This window comes from Giraffa tippelskirchi, chromosome 1, assembly GCF_054371585.1.
Source record: "Giraffa tippelskirchi isolate mGirTip1 chromosome 1, T2T-mGirTip1v1.2.pri, whole genome shotgun sequence".
In the NCBI taxonomy this organism is placed as follows: domain Eukaryota; kingdom Metazoa; phylum Chordata; class Mammalia; order Artiodactyla; family Giraffidae; genus Giraffa; species Giraffa tippelskirchi.
This window is the reverse complement of record NC_137275.1, coordinates 12,050,942-12,069,313: the sequence shown is the minus strand read 5'-3', so window position 1 is coordinate 12,069,313 and position 18,372 is coordinate 12,050,942. Positions and strand designations below refer to the sequence as shown.

At 45.4% G+C, this 18,372-nt stretch overlaps 1 protein-coding gene across 6 annotated transcripts; it reads left to right on the top strand.

Annotated features, from left to right (window-relative positions):
• Window positions 1-49: 49 nt before the first annotated feature.
• Window positions 50-17,943, top strand: LYAR (Ly1 antibody reactive). Of its 6 annotated transcripts, none has more exons than XM_081491964.1 (10): window positions 154-202; window positions 755-961; window positions 6,915-7,093; window positions 8,385-8,499; window positions 9,329-9,436; window positions 9,552-9,635; window positions 13,211-13,622; window positions 13,974-14,060; window positions 17,057-17,142; window positions 17,622-17,943. In XM_081491964.1, exons 3-10 carry the CDS (start codon window positions 6,972-6,974, stop codon window positions 17,754-17,756), a joined length of 1,149 nt encoding a protein of 382 aa, XP_081348090.1. In that variant the 5' UTR covers window positions 154-202; window positions 755-961; window positions 6,915-6,971; the 3' UTR covers window positions 17,757-17,943. The 6 variants fall into 6 exon arrangements, with proteins under 6 accessions (XP_081347758.1, XP_081347930.1, XP_081348090.1 ...); XM_081492032.1 differs by having other exon boundaries at window positions 154-400; XM_081491632.1 differs by lacking the exon at window positions 755-961 and having other exon boundaries at window positions 50-181.
• The last annotated feature ends 429 nt before the right edge of the window (window positions 17,944-18,372 follow it).

Sequence of the window (18,372 nt, the reverse complement as noted above, 5' to 3'; positions counted from 1 at the left end):
GTTGCGTCACTTCCGCCAGGAGGTGTGGCCGCGGCGCGCAGGCGCACGGGGCGCCTCCAAAGCGAATTCTGCGCGCGGAAGCCCTGGAGAGAGGTGCCCGTTATAGAACCTTGCTGGAAGCCGCGATTCCACGTGCTGCTCTCGCGGCGGGTTGAAACCGTTGGCGGGCGCTGGCTGAGAGGTGAGGGGCGGTGGCGCAGAGGTCCGACCTGGCAGGCTGGAGCTCAGGCTGTGGGGCGGGGGGTGGGGTGGGGTGGGGTGGGCGCACTGTGGCCGTTGCCTGAGTTTCCACCGTTAGAGAGTCTTTCCTTTGGCTTAAACGCATGGAAGACAGAAATGCATTCAAGTTTCATTCGTGCTCTGGGTGATATGGAAGGAGTCCTGGAGTTAGAATGACCAGGTCCTCCGGATTTTAAAATGGAAAAGTCGGTGCCAGGAACCCGTAGAGGGGGTTCCAGGCGGGATGGTTGGTTGTTCCCCCCACCGGACTGGGTTGTGCAGGCTTGCTGCATGTTGGGGAGGAGGCGCTTGTCTTCTTTGAGTCTTGGGGAGCTCGATCCCCAAGGAGGAGGCCCTTAGGGCATAGTGGTTGATAGCGCGGGACTTTAGGGCCGGGAATAGCTGCATTTTGAATCCAGGTTTGCCACCAACTGCACGTGTAGCTTGCTGCCAGTTACTGAACCCCTTTGTCCCTGGTCTGTCAAAAGGGAATAATAATAGAACCTAACTCAGAGGATTCTTCTGGGTATTACAGGAGCCAGGGCTTGGCACGTAGTAGATGATCCGTCAATGTCCGGATTTTCTGCAGCCCCTGCCTTTGTGGAGAGGTTAGAGGCATGAGGTGGGGTTTGAGTGCTTGCAAGCCTACCATGCTTGCAGAGTGCTTACCTGGGACTTATTCACACAGCACCCCCAGTCCCCCCAGTGCCTAGCATAGTGCCTGATGCATCGGCTTCCACAGGTAGTTATTACACCAGTGAATAAATGCTGTTTAAACCACTGCTGTTGATGTAGTATGTGGGGAGAGTGTGAGACTGGAACTTGGTGTTCAAGAGACACCGCTCATCTGTCAAGTGGAGATGGATGTACCTTCCTTGAGAGTCTTTGCAGAGCAAGAGATCGATCCTGCCTGACTATATACCCTACAGTCAGGAGCGTCGGCGTGATGGTGTACAGTGTGTGCTTGTCTGTCTTTCCCTTTCACCGTGCCCCTGGTTTCTTGGAGTTTTCCTCTCGGGAGGGGCTCGGGACTAGCCTGGTTGGCCAGATGCATTGTTTCACAGCCTGGAGAACTTAAGTCCCTAGGGGACAATGACTTGCTTCATGTCTCAGGGCTCACTGGAGGCTGTTGACAGCTTGGCCCTTCAGGTGGGCAGTTTTGGTGGTGATGGTGTCAGTGGGGTTTAGGTCTGTGTGTGTATGTTTGTGAAGGGATTTTTTTTAAGAATAGGTTTTTTTTTTTTGTAAAAAAAAAATAGACAATACAAAAATGTGTAAGGAGGAAGGTTAAAAAATAAATAAATAAATAAATCACTCCAAATACAAGCTTCCCTGGTGACTCAGATGGTAAAGAATCTGCCTGCAATGCAGGAGACCCAGGTTGGATCCCTGAGTCAGGAAGATCCCCTAAAGAAGGGAATGGCAACCCACTCCAGTATTCTGGCCTGGAGAATTCCATGGACAGAGGAGCTTGGCGGGCTATCATCCGTGGGATCGCAGAGAGTCAGACACAACTGAGCGACTTACATGTTCACTTCACAATCCTAGAACCAATTTGAGTTCATGTTATCAGGGAACAGGGTGGTAGTGTAGGCACCCAGAGGATGGGGAGCCAGCAGAGACTAGGTTAAGTTTATGAGTTTATGAAGATGGGTAGATTGAGGGTCATATTTAAAAAAGCAGTGTTTGGACGGGATTGGGAGCAATATCATTGATGTGCAAATAAATAGACTGCAAGAAATTCTACCATTGAATAAGGATTTAGCTTTCAAATCTGGTATCTTTAACTTTCCAGACAATGCTATAAGGTAGCTATTAGACCCATTTTATAGATAAGCAGATTCTGAGAAGCATAGGTACTTCCAGGTCATTTAGTTTTTAATTGGCAGATGCAGACTCCAGCTCAGATCCTCTAAACCTGAGTCCAGGCCCAGATCAACAGAAGGTGGCCACCAGCTTGATAAGAGGAGACTGAGGTGCCTGAATTGCTTCACAGGTTCCCAGCCCCTACGGATGCTGTCTGCTACCCATCAGTTCAGCACTGCTGTTCAATGCCCGTCATCCTCCACTGTGACATGGGTGGTCTCCTTGTCCAGTGTGGCCTAGCTTAAGGATAAAAGACTTAGGGTCGTAGTATTTTTAAATGAAAGGTCATGACTTACAGAGCACTTAGCCAGGTATATAGATGTCATAAAAGTCTTAATGCAACATGGTTTTAGCTTTTCTAACTTGTGAAGTACAAGTGTTACAAATTTACCAAAACATCATTTGAAAATGTGGCTATTACAATTTCTTTCACCTTTATTGCCTCTTGTGAAGTTATTTGAATAAGTTGTCTTTTGTGTGTAAGAGGCACTTGCGTCTTCAATTGGAGGGGCTGCATTTTCACAGGGGCGTCTTTTTGTAAGTTTGTAGCATGTCCACTTCTGAAATTGTCAAACCTGCACTAAGATTTGCCACACTGGAGTCTGCTGTGCAGTTTGGATGGTTTTGAGCTTGCAGTTGTTTGCAGCTCCTTCCTCCCACCACAGACACACATACCAGTGTTTACCGCACAAAAGAAAGGTACTTCCCTGGAGGGCTGGGTGAAGAGGGACAGGTAAGCTCCTTACAGAGCTGATCTCCTTAGCAAGCAGGTGGCCACACTGCCCGCGGTGCAGATCAAGCGTCAGTATGCAGCTGTGGCTCTAAAACTCCAGAGGAAGGCCCTGGGAGACTGAATTCCAGCTTACTGTGCAAGCTCCCCATTCTGTCTTTGAAAAAAATCCCAGTAGATTTCTGAATGCGAGCATATGCCACAAAAGACCAAATGAAAACGATTGGAGAGGTATCTTTCCGATGGACATGTGACCAAATTCTAGTTCTCTCCTGAATTGATGTTTACGCTGTGTGTGGCTAATCACCAGACAGAAGACATGTTTTGCACAGATATGCCAAGCATCATTTTTTCAACATCACTGGCTTCATTCAGTCGAGAAATTTTGTCTCCGGCCGTCCTTCTCAGGCCTTTTTAATTTCCTGACCTTCCCTGGCAGGCTGCATTTCTCAACTGGATCTCAAAGCTTGCTGAAGCCTTCCTCCCCTCCCCTCTCTGCCTCAAACAAGATACAGGATAGACCTCAAAAAGGAAGGTTGGAAAGCTGTAGGCCATAGCTGCAGTTTGAGGGGGTTATTTTTTCACGGTCGAATCTCATTGTGAAAGTACTTTCAACATTGTCAGCAGGTAATTTAGTTTGTCCCAGCTGCTTCTGCCTCGTGTGTAAGGTGGCAGTCCATCTCTTGGTGACTATGGTTTACTCTCATTTTGAGACCAAAGTGCCCTTGTATGCATGTGCGTTCAGGAGTCTGCCAGCTCTTTTGCAACTCCTTGGACTACTGTACCCCGACAGGCTTCTCTGTCCATGGAATTCTCCAGGCCAAAATACTGGAGTGGGTTAGCCATTTCCTTCTTCAGGGCATCTTCTTGACCCAGGGACCGAAGCTGCTTTGCAGGTGGATTCTTTACCACTGAGCCACAAGGGAAGCCCGGCTGCTCTTATTGCCTGCCAGCAACTTGGTCATCCTTCTGTTGAGAGCAGAATGCTGGCTTCGGGGGAGTGGGTCACAGTCCACGTGAGACCAGCTCCCCTGGACTTGTGACTGTTTCATGTCTTTCACTGTAACCAGATGAGAAGATGCTCTTGGTTGGTGCACATCCCAGAACAGTCAGGCTTGCTTTCCTTTGGATTTGCTGCTCGGCTGTAACTGACCCCATGTAACCCTGATGGAGAGCTGAAGAAGGGGTCTCTGGGTCAGGGGCCTGCATTTTATATGTAGCACATTAAGCAAACTGCAGGACAAGAGACCTCCAAGAGAGACCAACTGAGCCTCTGTAAACCCTGGAGCTGCAGCCAGGATGTACATTTTCATTTGAGGCTGGATGGGAATAGCCCAGCTCCTTTCTTAGGTACGTCCTGTCTAGCAGTGACTCAGAAGGTGGGAGTATAGGAAAGATGGTGATCTCATGCATGAGAATTTTCCACGAACCAGGAGTAGTCTCTCATTTGTGCTGGAGGAGTCTCAAATGAAGTCTTACCCTGAATAAACTATATCGGTGTACTTGACCCTTACCTTCATGATGAGGAAGAACTACTGGGTTAAACATTTGTTCTCATGAAACATTTATAATGTAAAATGACAATACTCTTAGAATCTTGTGATTAAAAAATTAAGATCTTAATGACCCAGATAATCATGATGATGTTATCACTCACCTAGAGCCAGACATGTTGGAATGCAAAATCAAATGGACCTTAGGAAGCATCACTGTGAACAAAGCTAGTGGAGGTGATGGAGTTTCAGTTGAGCTGTTTCAAATGCTAAAAGATGATGCTGTTAAAGTGCTGCACTCAATATGCCAACAAATTTTGAAAACTCAGCAATGGCCACAGGACTGGAAAAAGTCAGTTTTCATTCCAATCCCAAAGAAATGCAGTGCCAAAGAATGTTCAAACTACCGCACCATTGCACTCATCTCACACGCTAGCAAAGTAATGCTCAAAATTCTCCAAACACATCTTCAACAGTAGGTGAACTGAGAACTTCCAAATGTTCGAGCTGGATTTAGAAAAGGCAGAGGAACCAGAGGTCAAATTGCCCACATCCTTTGGGCCATTGAAAAAACAAGAGAGTTCCAGAAAAACACCTACTTCTGCTTTACTGACTATGCCAAAGCCTTTGACTGTGTGGATCACAGCAAACTGGGAATTCTTAAAGAGATAGGAATACCAGACCACCTTACCTGCCTCCTGAGAGATCTGTATGCAGGTCAAGAAGCAACAGTTAGAACCAGACATGGAACAATGGAGTGGTTCCAAATCAGGAAAGAAGTACGTCAAGGCTGTATATTGTCACACTGCTTATTTAACTTATATGCAGAGAACGTCATGAGAAACGCTGGGCTGGATGAAGCACAAGCTGGAATCAAGAGTGCTGGGAGAAAAATCAATAACCTCAGATATGCTGATGACACCACCCTTATGGCAGAAAGTGAAGAGGAACTAAAGAGCCTCTTGATGAAGCTGAAAGAGGAAAGTGAAAAAGCTGGCTTAAAGCTCAACATTCAGAAAACTAAGATCACGGCATTGAATCCCATCACTTCATGACAAATAGATGGGAAAACAATAGAAACAGTGACAGACTTTATTTTCTTGGCTCCAAAATCTCTGCTGAGGGTGACTGCAGGCATGAAATTAAAAGATGCTTGCTCCTTGGAAGAAAAGCTATGACCAACCTAAACAGCATATTAAAAAGCAGAGACATTACTTTGCCGACTAAGGTCTGTCTAGTCAAAGCTATGGTTTTTCCAGTAGTCATATATAGATGTAAGAGTTGGACCATAAAGAAAGCTGAGTGCCGAAGCTTTTGAACTGTGGTGTTGGAAAAGACTCTTGAGAATCCCTTGGACTTCAGGGAGATCAAACCAGTCAATTCAGGTTTTCAATATTCAAAACCTGAATATTCATTGGAAGGACTGATGCTGACGCTCCAATGCTTTGGCCACCTGATTCGAAGAACTGACTCATGGAAAAGACTTTGATGCTAGGACAGATTGAAGGTGGGAGGAGAAGGGGGTGACAGAAGAGGAGATGATTGGATGGTATCACCCACTTGATGGACATGAGTTTGAGCAAGCTTCGGGAGTTAGTGATGAACAGGGAAGCCTGGTGTGCTGCAGTCCATGGGGTTGCAAAGAGTTGGACATGACTGAGTGACTGAACTGAATCTTGGAAAGTTACAGTGATTTCTCTCGCACTTTTAAATGAATTTGTGTTTTGTTGCGCGCAGTAGCACCTCCATGAACTTTTTAAACAGTAGTTATGTGTAGGTGTGAACCCACTAAATCATGGGACAGTGCTCCGGATGCCTGGGTTTGGGAGCACACTCCAGTAGTTCAGCACCCAGCACTGGGACACCTGGAAGGGTTCCATGGTTCCTGGTTGACCCAACAGGGGGCCACACCTGCTCCCGTCCACTGGAACTGAGGCGCACATCCTCATTTTAACACCTGTGGATACATGGTTATGCCTGTATGAGTGCTGTTTGTGCTTATAGGAATGGTTTTTAGGTCTCTTGTCCACTTTCTAAACCTTCCTTGATTCCCCTTTGGCTGTGTTCTTGTTGTATTTGGGGACTCAGAGTACTTTTCAGTGCCCACCTAGAGGCAGTAGAGACAGAGAGCACTCAAAGTTATCGGAAAGTTATTGTGTGCAGTCAAAGTTATTGGAAAAAGTAGGATATTGCACATGACGGCCCCAGACTTCATCTCTAGAGCCAGCCTGCCGAGTTTAAATCCCGGTTCTGCTACTGCGTGACTTTGGCAAGTTTCCTTAGTCTAAGTCCCAATACCACGTGTAAGTTGTGAACAACGATAGTCCTTCCCTCATAGGGTTGCTGTGAGGATAAATAAGTCCATACATGTAAGAATAAAACCCAGCATGTGGTGAGCACACACGCAACCAGTTTTAGCTGTGTTATTGTTGTTGAATACAGTTTTACTTATGTGATGGTAAAGGTTTATGTAGATTGCGAATCAGCTTTGATTCTGTTGTGTTATTTTCATGTGAAGAGTTAGGTGTCTGAGTCATATATTTGGAAAAGAAGTTTCACATTACAATGATAATTGTCTTTTTTCCTTTTTAATTTTTTTTTTTTAGGACAGGGCTTAAAACCCATCTTGGGTAAAAAAAAAATATTTAATCATTTAGCTAAAAATGGTATTTTTTACATGCAATGCATGTGGTGAATCAGTGAAGAAGGTACAAGTGGAAAAGCACGTGGCTCTTTGCCGAAACTGCGAATGTCTTTCCTGCATAGACTGCGGCAAAGACTTCTGGTAAGTCCATGTGGATCCATACTAAATGTCCAGACCACTTATGGGATTGTTGGTTCCACAAAGCATTAAAAAAAAAAAAAAAAAAAAGAGGAAGAGGCAAATTTGAGGAAAGAAAAAATGTAGTGCCTGCCAGGACCATTTGCTCTTTAAAGGTGATGTAAAGAGAAGACTCAGAAAAAAAGGGACTTGCGGGTTTGGTCATAATCTGATGAGTCCGTGGCACTTGCTGTCCTGTCCCTGGCGCCGTTACCGGAGCCAGGGAGGTGACCATGTGGAGCAGGGTTTCTGGGTGTGGTGTGCCGATCACAGGGAAGCGATGCATTTACAGACCAGAAAATGAAGTTACTCATTCACAGTGGAGATACCTGGGAGAGGAGACTCACTCCTCCCCCAGAAAATCAGAGGTGATGGAGGGAGTGAAGGGGTCTCTGGAGAGGTAAGGACTGAAGGGAGGGAGCAGGACGAATCTTGCTCATCCACTTGTATCTCAGGGAGGGTCATCTACAGTTGGCTGATCTCATTCTTGCGCTGATTGCCTTCAGCTTCAGAGGGTTCAGCTTTTGGCACGTGAGCCCTAATGGCCTCTGTGGCGTTTGAGGGATATTTGCAAACAGTCCCTTTTAATTTCATTCTAAAGCAGTGATTTTAAAAAAAAAGTTTGGAAACTGATAAAGTCTTTGTTCATGCCTAATCCTAGGAGGAAGGATGTACAGAAACAGGTGAAAATCGGGCTGTTTCTCCTTAAGGGACTTTGCCCCTGACCTCTTCCCAGTGTTTCCCTGAGGACCCTGTAGAGCTTCAGAATGATTGTATAAGACAGAATCAAGTGTCCTTTTTTTCCAAGACTCCCAAGATCCAGAACGTTCTCATGACCTGATACTACCATTTTATACCACCTTTTAATTTAGTCTACAGCTGATTATTGATTGCCCACTATATTACCAGGAAACCCTACAGGCTTTATAATTTAAAAAGATAAAGCCACTCTGTTGCAGAGAATTCTTTTTTATTTAGTGGCTATTCACTTATGGCTAAAAAAAAATACTGCCTATCAATTTGATTTTAAGATGTTTGTATATAAAAATGGGTGGAAAGTTTGGTGGTGGGATTTGAACAGTTGGAAAGAAGGAAAATGAGATGTGACCAGGAGGTTATCAGCGTAGTAAGTGAAAGGGGTGGGGTGGCCGTGCAGAGCACAGACGGGAAGAAGGTAAGTGTGGACGGCATGCTAGCTTTACACAGAGACTCCGATTTGGGAATCGCTCTAACGGTGGAACTTTCTCACTTTAAGGGGCGATGACTATAAAAACCACGTGAAATGCATAAGTGAAGATCAGAAGTATGGTGGCAAAGGGTATGAAGGTAAAACCTACAAAGGCGATGTTAAACAGCAGGCATGGATTCAGGTAAGGTCCTCCTAATTCATCAAGGAGCTTCATCTGTCACCTGCTTTCTTGGGAAGGCTGGGAAGCCGAGAATTAATGCATCCTATGCAACCAAGTACATTCACAGTGTTGTACGGCCATCACCATCATCCATCTCCAGAACTGTTTCATCTTTTGATAGAGGTTACATCTGAACCTGTAGCTCTCTTTAAGTAGTACTGACATCTTAATATTTTCTTCAGTTCTTGGACATGAGATGTCTTTCCATTTCCTTGTATAGTCTTTAATTTCTCTCAGCAGTGTTTTTTAGTTTTCAGTATATATGTCTTTTGCCTTGTTGGCTGGTTAAGTTTATCCCTAAGTATTTTATTCTTTTTGATAGTATTATAAGTGGAATTGTTTAGTAATTTCCTCTCCAATTTGTCCTTTGCTAGTGTAGAGAAATGCAGCTTGATTTTTGTATCCTGCAACCACTGAACTTAATTAGTCCTAAAGATTCCTTTTGTGTAATCTTTTGGGTTTTTGACATGTAAGACCATGTTGTCTGGGAACAGAGATCATTTTACTTCGTTCTTTCCAGTGTGGATGCCTTTTATTTCTTGTCTTAGTCTCAGGGAAGTAGTGAAGGAGAGGGAAGCCTGGCAGGCTGCAGTCCATGGGGTTGCAAAAAGTCAGACGTGACTCAGTGACTGAACAACAACAATAAATTGCTCTGGACTTTCAGCACTCTGTTGAATCTGTAAACATAAACATTAACACAGAATCTGGGCTTGAGGTCTGAACCCAGTAGTTGGACTTTCATGAAACTCATCTGTCGATTGTTTATTGCTTTTATCTTCCTTTTCTGTAGAAAATTCATGAATTAATAAAAAGACCCAATGTCAGCCCCAAAGTGAGGGAATTGTTAGAGCAAATTAGTGGTTTTGACAACATTCCCAGGAAAAGGGCAAAATTTCAGGTATGTATTTGACTGGACTTGCCTGAATGGAGGGGATGTGGGCACTTCAGTGACAGCTTATGTGTACCTGTCAGCATATGGAATAAGTGGGTTTTTTTTCTTTTTCTCCATACAGAATTGGATGAAGAACAGTTTAAAAGTTCATAATGAATCTGTCCTGGAGCAGGTGTGGAATATCTTTTCTGAAGCTTCCAGCAATGTAAGTCCGATCTCACTCTAGACTTGCAGTGTGGCAAAAGTGCTTAGTAAAAATGAAACGGGAATGTGTTATTTTTGGAGGTCAAGACAGCCTTCTTTTCAGAGAGCCTCTTTGTGCCTTCATTAATGGGAAGGAATACACTGAGTGCACTGCAGAGAAGATTTCCTTATTGTGCAGAGAAGGGTATTTATTGCCAATGTTTGATAACAGTACCAGCTGATGTGACTTGATCGGCTTAGACGTCAGGTAGTGGGGATGATTGGAAAAGAACAGGAGCTTTGGGTTTCTGACAGACCCGATTTGAATCCCTGCTTTGCTGTTCACCAGGCGTTTGCTCTCAGGCATTTTATTTAACCTCTCTGAGCCTTCGTTTCCTTGTCTTAAATAGAGCTAGATCATTAGACTCAGTAGAGACTTCCCAGGTGGCTCAGTGGAAAGAATCTGCCTGCAGTGTGGGAGACCTGGGTTTGATCCCTGGGTCGGGAAGATCCCTTGGAGGAGGGCGTGGCAACCCACTCCAGTATTCTTGCCTGGGAAATCCCATGGACAGAGGAGCCTGGTGGGCTACAGTCCATGGGGTCACAAAAGAGTCAGAGGTGACTTAGCGACTAAGCAACAACACAAAAGACTCAGTACTTACTGTGCCTGATGCATGTCAGGCCCTCAACAAAACATAGAAAAACATCTCAGGTGGATGATAGTGGCAGGAAGGAAAAATAAACAGCGTGAGGAAGAGAAGGTGACCAGGTATTCTGGTAGGTATGGAGTGAGGGGTCGTGTCCTAGTATTAGAGCAGATGAGGGTGTACAAGCCTCCCAGCTCGTGCCCAGCAGGCCATGGGTGCTTGGTCAGTGCTGGTCTTCTTCCTTCTGGTGGCCAGAGGGATTGCTTGGAGCACGTCAGTAGACCACCTTCAGAGAAGATACTTTGATCCGAGAGGTCCCAGATGTGGAATACACCTGCAGAAGGTCGTAGTGTGACATCTTGTAGGCGCACATCCTTGCTTCCATTGTTCAACATTTTTTCTCATTAATTCAGTTGCACTTTGCCCCTTCTTGGAGCTTATATCCCATCTGAAAACATATCATTAATGTTTCAAAACAACAGTGGGGTCTGACTGTTGGGGTCTTTTATTCTCATCACAGTTGTCAGCAGTTGATGTGCTTTATGCAGAGAGAATAGTTTTGACCACAAATTGGGATAAAAAATGAAACTTTCTCTTGGGAGTATATCTAGTATTTGTCTCTAAACACACAAATTGGCCCTGTGAAACCTTATAATCAGTTATTCAGTTGGCACTTATTTTGGGCTTCCCTTGTGGCTCAGCTGGTAAAGAATCTGCCTGCAATGTGGGAGACCTGGGTTGGATCCTTGGGTTGGGAAGATCCCCTGGAGAAGGGAAAGGCTACCCACTCCAGTATTCTGGCCTGGAGAATTCCACAGACTGTATAGTCCATGGGGTCGGGTCGCAAAAGGTCGGAGGTGACTGAGCGATTTTCACTTCCATTATTTTAACTAACAATCATAAAAGTTTGAGGTTGTTTAGCTTAACTCCAGAGTTCAAAAAATAGAGTTTTCCAATTTCATTTTTGAAGCTGTGAATATATGAAGAATTAAATATAAGATAACCAGTAAGCAGCTCGTGGTAAACTCGGAGCTCTGCAAAATGCAGTTTGTCGTTGCTTTTGCGCAGTGAACGTCCCGGCACGTGCCTGGAGTTGGAGGTGAAGATGGTGCCAAGGCCCTGGGGGTGTTGGGCTGGAGGCTTTGTATCCTTCTCAGGTGAAACACTCACTACCCCGGTGCGCAGCATACCTGGTCACTATGGACCCACCCATCCTTGGACCTGGGTCCCTCTCTTGAGAGCTATATTCTGGCAAGAGAGACAGACAGCTGCTCTAAGAGCTGATACTGTGATGTCAGGTGGTGACATCAGGAAGAATTGGGAGGCAGAGGACAGGGCAGAGAGTGAAGGAGGACAGAGTCTCGCTATTGGGAGAGAGGCAGTGAAATCGTATCTGAAGAGACCACGTTGGAGGAGAGCCTGGAACGAAGTAGGAAGCTGATGGGGAGTGAGTTTGTTCACTCGCTGATTGAGTGGCTGCTGGACGGGTCAGTGTGTGTCTCCCTCCCTCCTTCCTTCCCTCCCTCCTGTCTCCCCTCTCTCCCAAACTGGGGTGCAGGGGGTGGGCTTGGTTAGGAAGTGGAGGCAGGCAGCAGCTGGAGACTTGGATGAAGAGGGCAGGCCTGGGGCTGCGGTGCTCAGACCCTGGTGGGTTGATGCTCACGACACACCGTACCATAGGACCGAACTTATAGGACAGCGTGAGGTGTCCTGGTCCCCCTTCCTCCTGAGTCCTTTCTGAACTGATCGCCTGCCTCCCCTGCATGTGCCTGGATGATTTGATCTCTGAATTCCTACTGAGAAAACTCTAGTTGTTTAGTTTAGTCTCAAAACCCTAAATACTACTCTTTGAGCCTATGACTGGGTCTTATGGGCTTCTTGAGCTCAGCAGAGTGCTTGTACAGGAGTGAAAGCCAGTCCTCCTCCATTTGGTCCCCTTGTGACCTCGCCTCTGAAAGGAGGACGACTGAATCATTGTGTCAGTCACCTGGCCAGTTACTTAACAGAGATGGAACTTGACCATGAGTCCAGGGGTTTACAGGACACCTGCAGTGGCCCCGGAGCTGCAGATGCTGACCGTGGCCCCACCCTTGCAGATGCATCAGGGCTCATGGAGCAGTTCAGTGAATTGCTCCATTTCCTCTCTCGGGAAGGGGCAGGCATGGAGGCTGCAGCATATTTATAGTCAGAGTGCAGCAGGCAGTGGGGCTGGCTGTGCTCAAGTCACTCAGTTTGAGTCAGGTGCTGCAGTAAATAGGAAGTTTGTCTTATTCCAGCGCGTGTTTCCATGGTTCCTTACTTACCATTCTTGACATTCCGCCCAGGCGTCCCTGACATGCCTCTCAGGGTAGCCATCCATCTGAACAGTGATGGTGATAAGGGCACCTCTGTCTAGTACTCAGGAGTTTACAAAACTCTTCCTGTACATCCAGCTGCTTTCTCAAGTTTAGCTTTTCTCATTTTATTCGTACATAAACTGTATCAGGTGGGTGTCACCACCTTTTCTTTTTATAGATGAGGAAATAGGTTTGGAGCAGATAAATAACTTGCCCTGAGTCACCTGGCTAGTAGTGAACAGAGCTGGAACTTGAACCCACGCCTGCAGATGCATCAATCTGATGGTTTCTGCCACATCTACATGCTCGTCTTCTATCTAACAGGCGGCTAGGGAGCCAGAATTAAAGGTCTGGCTTTTTGTGACATACAGATCCTTCGTTTTTCCAGTGGAATGAAAATATCTGTTAAATGCAGAGAGGAATGTGGGCTGGGGGTAGTTTTTCTCATTTTGTGTATTTATTGCTACATGTAAGCTATGGGATTGGGGGGTCGCAGTTATAAAATGGTAAGTAATAAGAACAGTTTCCTTAGAGGAATTTATTCAGTAGATACACACAATGATGTGTGTCTGGAATGAGTATTTATGTGTTTCTTTGTTTTGCTTAATAATAAGGAACCCGCTGGTAAGGGGCCAGATCAGCAGCCGTCAGAGCCAGTGACCAAGCCGTGTGCAGAGAACAACGCTGAGGTCCCGTCCTCCAAAGCAAACAGCAGCACGGAAGAGCCAGCAGAGGCCAAGAAGAATAAGAGAGAAAAGAAGGCAGAACGGCAGAAGAACAGGAAAAAAGAAAAGAAAGAACTAAGACTAGAAAACCACCAGGAGAACGCAAAGAGTCAGAAGCCTAAAAAGCGCAAAGCGGCACAGGAGGCCGAGCAGGAGGCGGCCGACGGCTCCTCGGGGACGAAGAGCCGAAGGAAGAAGAGCAAGGCCGAGGGCGCCCAGGACGGGGCGGTGGACGGAGGCGCCGAGGCGAGGGAGCAGGCAGACGCCGGTCCAGGCAAAAGAAAGCGCAAGCACTCGGAAGGTTTGTGGCTCACTCACTCTCCAAGGGTTTGTTAAAGAATTTTTGAGCTGTGAGTTGGGGATGGATAAAAATCTGTCAGACCTTGCTGTTTGAAACCACTCGCGGCAAGGAGTGTAAGGTTTGGGAGCAGGCCAACCTGGGCTTAGTCCGGGCAGGCGACATCACCTTTCAACTGCCCATTTTGTCATCTGCCTTGGAGAAGACCCCAGCCTTGGGGCTGGGGCGCTTGGGGGCATGAGCAAAGTGATGGGTTTTTTTTAGGAGCCTGGCCCTGTAGGCCTCTCATTAAATGGTAGGTGCTGTTATAAATGTGAAATCTTTTTTTTTTTTTTAATCTTCCTAATGACTTAGTTGAAGCAGATTCTAAGAAGAAAAAGATTAAGCTTCCAGAAAATTCCAAGGACGGAGAACCAGAAAACCATGAGGCTGCTGCAAAAGGTATGGCTGCTGTGCTTTGCAGCTCTGCCCTCGATAGGTTGGGGGAGAAGGGGGTGGGTCGTGCCCTCTGGATGCACGGGAAAGAGTCTGGAGCAAAACCTGTGCTCTAAGGTGTGACTGCAGAGTAACAGTGAGCACTCTGTTAGTCAGTCTCACAAAGGTCTCTCCAGCTTTAAGGATAGAATGTAAAGCCATCTGGATTGGGGATGTATATTGTCTTTGGAGCTTAAAGGAAGCCCCTGTTCTGAGACCCTGTTTCCCTTGTCCCTGCCTCTTATCACTCCCATAGATGTACCCTGAGGTCCAGGGTACAGGAACAGGCTTGACTGTTCCTCTTCCCATCTCTGTGTCTGTCCCTGGTGTCCCCTTGCTTGCAGCCCCATGGCCACCCTCTCTTTCAGCCAGAATGTGTATACAGTCCATGGAATTCTCCAGGCCAGAATACTGGAGTGGGTAGCCTTTCCCTTCTCCAAGGGATCTTCCCAACCCAGGGATCGAACCCAGGTCTCCCACATTGCAGGCGAATTCTTTATCAGCTGAGCCACAAGGGAAACCCAAGAATACTGGAATGGGTAGCCTTTCCCTTGTCCAGGGGATCTTGCTCAGGGATCGAACCCAGGTCTCCCACATTGCAGGCAGATTCTTTACCAGCTGAGCCACCTGGGAAGTCCAGGGCTCCTGTTAAATGCTGTCTTCTCCGCAGAGCTGTTCTCACTGCTCAGACCGGGAACACTCCCCAGGCCTGCCTCTAAGAACAGGCCTGAGAGCCCAAATAGGATTTGAGACTTTATTCATAGAAGTTCAGTAACTGCCCAAGTGTAGCTTATAACTTTGTATATGTGAAGTATTTTTTTTTTTAACTTGAAATTTTTAGTTCTGAGATAATTGTAGATTCATGTGCATTTTTAAGAAATAATTAGACTTCAGGGACCCTCCTGTGGCCTTACCCAGTTTTCTCTGAGGCCGAGACCTCCCACAACCGTAGGACCTTGAACAATCAAGAGACAAAGATTCCTCTCCCCATGGGGAATGCTCCCACTGCCCCCTTACAGCCACGCCCACTCTCCTCTTGCCCCACCCCGCCCTCTAACCCAGAAGTGAGCCTGTCTCTTACTTCCATGTACCGCTCCGTTTTCCTCTCCATTTTGGAATTGTGTCATTTCAGAATGCGACATCAATGGCATCATTTACTATGTAATGGGCTTCCCGGATAGCTCAGTTGGTAAAGAATCCACCTGAAATGCAGGAGACCCTGGTTCGATTCCTGGGTCAGGAAGATCCCCTAGAGAAGGGAAAGGCTACCCACTCCAGTATTCTGGCCTGGAGAATTCCAGGGACTGTATAGTCCATGGAGTCGCAGAGAGTCGGACACGACTGAGCAACTTTCACTTCACACTGTGTAACCTTTTGAGATTGGCCCTTTTCACTCAGTCTTATTCTAGGGAGATTCATCCAGGTTGCCGCACATCTCAGTAGTCCATTCCTCTGCACCGTGAGCAGTGGTCTATGGTATGAGTGTCCCATGGCTCGGTTATCCATTCATCTGTTGACGGACATCTGGGCTATTTCCAGCTCGTGGTCATGATGAATAAAGCTGCTGTAAGCACTCATGTAGCGGTTTTCCTGTGTCATGTTTTCTGGAAGAAGTGTTCAGGAGGTGCAGTGGCTGTGTGGTACATTACGTGCATGTTCAGTTTTTTAAGAAACAACCAGGTTTTTCAAGAGTAGCTGTGCCATGTTGTATTCCCACCAGCAGAGTGTGAGAGATCCCGTCTCCCTACACTCTGGTCAACATTTGGTGGTGGTACTACATTTGTAGAGCAAGTTTTTGGTCTTGATGAAGCCTTATTTATCAGTTTTTCTTTTAAAAAATGATACTTCTGAAGTCGTCTAAGAACTCTGCCGGCCCTAAATCCCCGAAGGTTTTTTTTGTCTTTTTTCTGTTTTTTTTTCTTAAACGTCTTACAGTTGCAAATTTTACACTCAAGTCCATGATCCATTTTGAGCTAATTTTTATGAGGTATGAAACTTGGTTGAAGGTTCATTTCTTTGCTCATCAATGTCTGGTTGGTCCACACGAGTTAAAAAGGCAGTCTTGTCTCTCAATGAAGTGCCTTTGTCAAGTATTGGTGTGGGTCTGTTCTGGGTTCTCTCCCATCGTGTGTGTCCGTCTGTCCCTCCAACACACACTCTTGGCTAGAGTAGATATATCCGAAGTCTTGAAAATGGGTAGGCTTATTCTTACGTTATTCTTTTGCAAAATTAGAAGATTTATAATAATTTGCCTATATCTATAAAAAAATCTTGCTGTGATGATAGAGGAATTGGATCAATTTGGGGAGAATTGATCACTTTATTTACTATCTTCCAAGCCATGAATATGGCGTGTCTGTTGATTTAAATCTTTGATTTCTTTTATCAGAATTATGTATCTTCCGCATACTTGTCTTCATCTTCCCAGAAGCAAAGGTTCCCTAGATGACTCCTAGCCTAGTGACAGTAGTTATTGGTGGCTGTCTTCTCTGATTCAAGGTTCAGCTCCTTTTGCTCAACCTTTGCTTTGCTTACTGTGTTTAGACAGCCCCTTGATCTTAGCAGATCCTTAGTAAATCTTGCGTTCATTAGATAGAACTCATGTCTTTCTACAGGAATTTGTAGGATGGTGGTACTTAATGATAGTTTTTCTGCTCACTCTGAGAATGAGTAGGTGGACGATAGTCAGCGCTTCTCAGACACTGTGAGTGGACAGGTCAGGTGCCTGCTACACAGTACTGTGGCATCCTGTTCATTCTGGTCTTGTTCATTTCCTGTGCAGCAAATAGGCGGTGCAGAAGTGAGGGCTCATCAAGACCAAAAACTTGCTCTACAAACGTAGTACCACCACCAAATGTTGACCAGGGTGTAGGGAGACTGGATCTCTCACACACAGCTGTTTCTTAACCCTTTTGGTAGTACCACAAAACACAGTGTTTTACAAATTATTTTCTGTATTGTAGGTAAATTCAACTGGAAGGGAACTATTAAAGCAATTCTGAAACAGGCCCCAGACAATGAAATAACAATCAAGAAGCTAAGGAAAAAGGTATGAAGGGTGTGAATCAGGTATATAATGCTGGGGAGAATCAGTTCTTTATTTTAAAATGTATAGTTTTGTTCTGTTTTTCTACATCTGAAACGCTGTAAACTTGTAGGTGTATGTCTCAGTGACTTTCAAGCTTCAGGGTGCAGGTGGAGATGGAGTCAAACCCCATCCACACCTCCTCAGCCAGAGCAGCACCAGTGTTAAATCTGAAAATTTCTGCTCTAGATATGTTACTGTCTTTTAATTATTCCAGAACGGTGTTTTTTTCCCTCTTTGTAACTTTTTTTCTTTACTGGTGTCTGACACAGGCAGCCAAGTGTCACACGTGTGCAGCTGTGTGAATTGTCACAAGCAGGACACCCCGTGTAACCAGCACCTGGGTTCTTTCATTTGTCCGCCGTGTTCAGGGTCAGAGAACTAACACTGTGGGCAAATTTTCAGGACAAATACCTATTTGACCGCTGTTTTTCTTTGTCAAGGTTTTAGCTCAGTATTATGCGGTGACAAATGAACATCACAAATCTGAAGAGGAACTCCTGGTCATCTTCAACAAGAAAATCAGCAAGAACCCCACCCTGAAGTTATTAAAGGACAAGGTCAAGCTTTTAAAATGAACATTTTTATATTTAATAATTGAATCCATTCTGTTGATCTCTTTTCTTTCACGATTGTAAAACATGTAGTGAATTGTAACAACTCGAATTTTGCTTTCCAAAGCTGTATTTTTAAGTTAAGAAAAAAGTATATTTTTGGTAGAACTTCTATGAGAAAAATAAAATATATTCTTATCCCAAGTTCTAATTCTGTGGCAGTGAAGATTATTGTACTTAAAATATTCTTGTGTGGGAAATAGTACCAAATGTGACAAGTCAAAAAATAACTTGGTCAGACTAGAAAGCATTTGTTTTTATCACATCGTTTTCTAAACATTTTCGGTTAGAGGGTTTATGTGGGTTAATTTTTTGTGTGGTTTAAATGTACGTGTGCTTTGTGATGTTTCACCCAGGAGTGGTCGAAACAGTCCTTTGTGTGTAATAACCCTTGCCCAGCAAGGGGTTCTGCTCTTCACTGGGGGCTCCTGTGTAAGTCTGGCCTGTCCACTCTGGCCCGGTTCATCTTCAGCCAAAGGCAGATTGGTCGGTGACTAGATTTGGGGTGTGTGGCCTGTGACCAGCTATGGGGAACCAGCTTGTTTGAAACTGAATCCATTGTTCAGCTGTATTGCCGTTT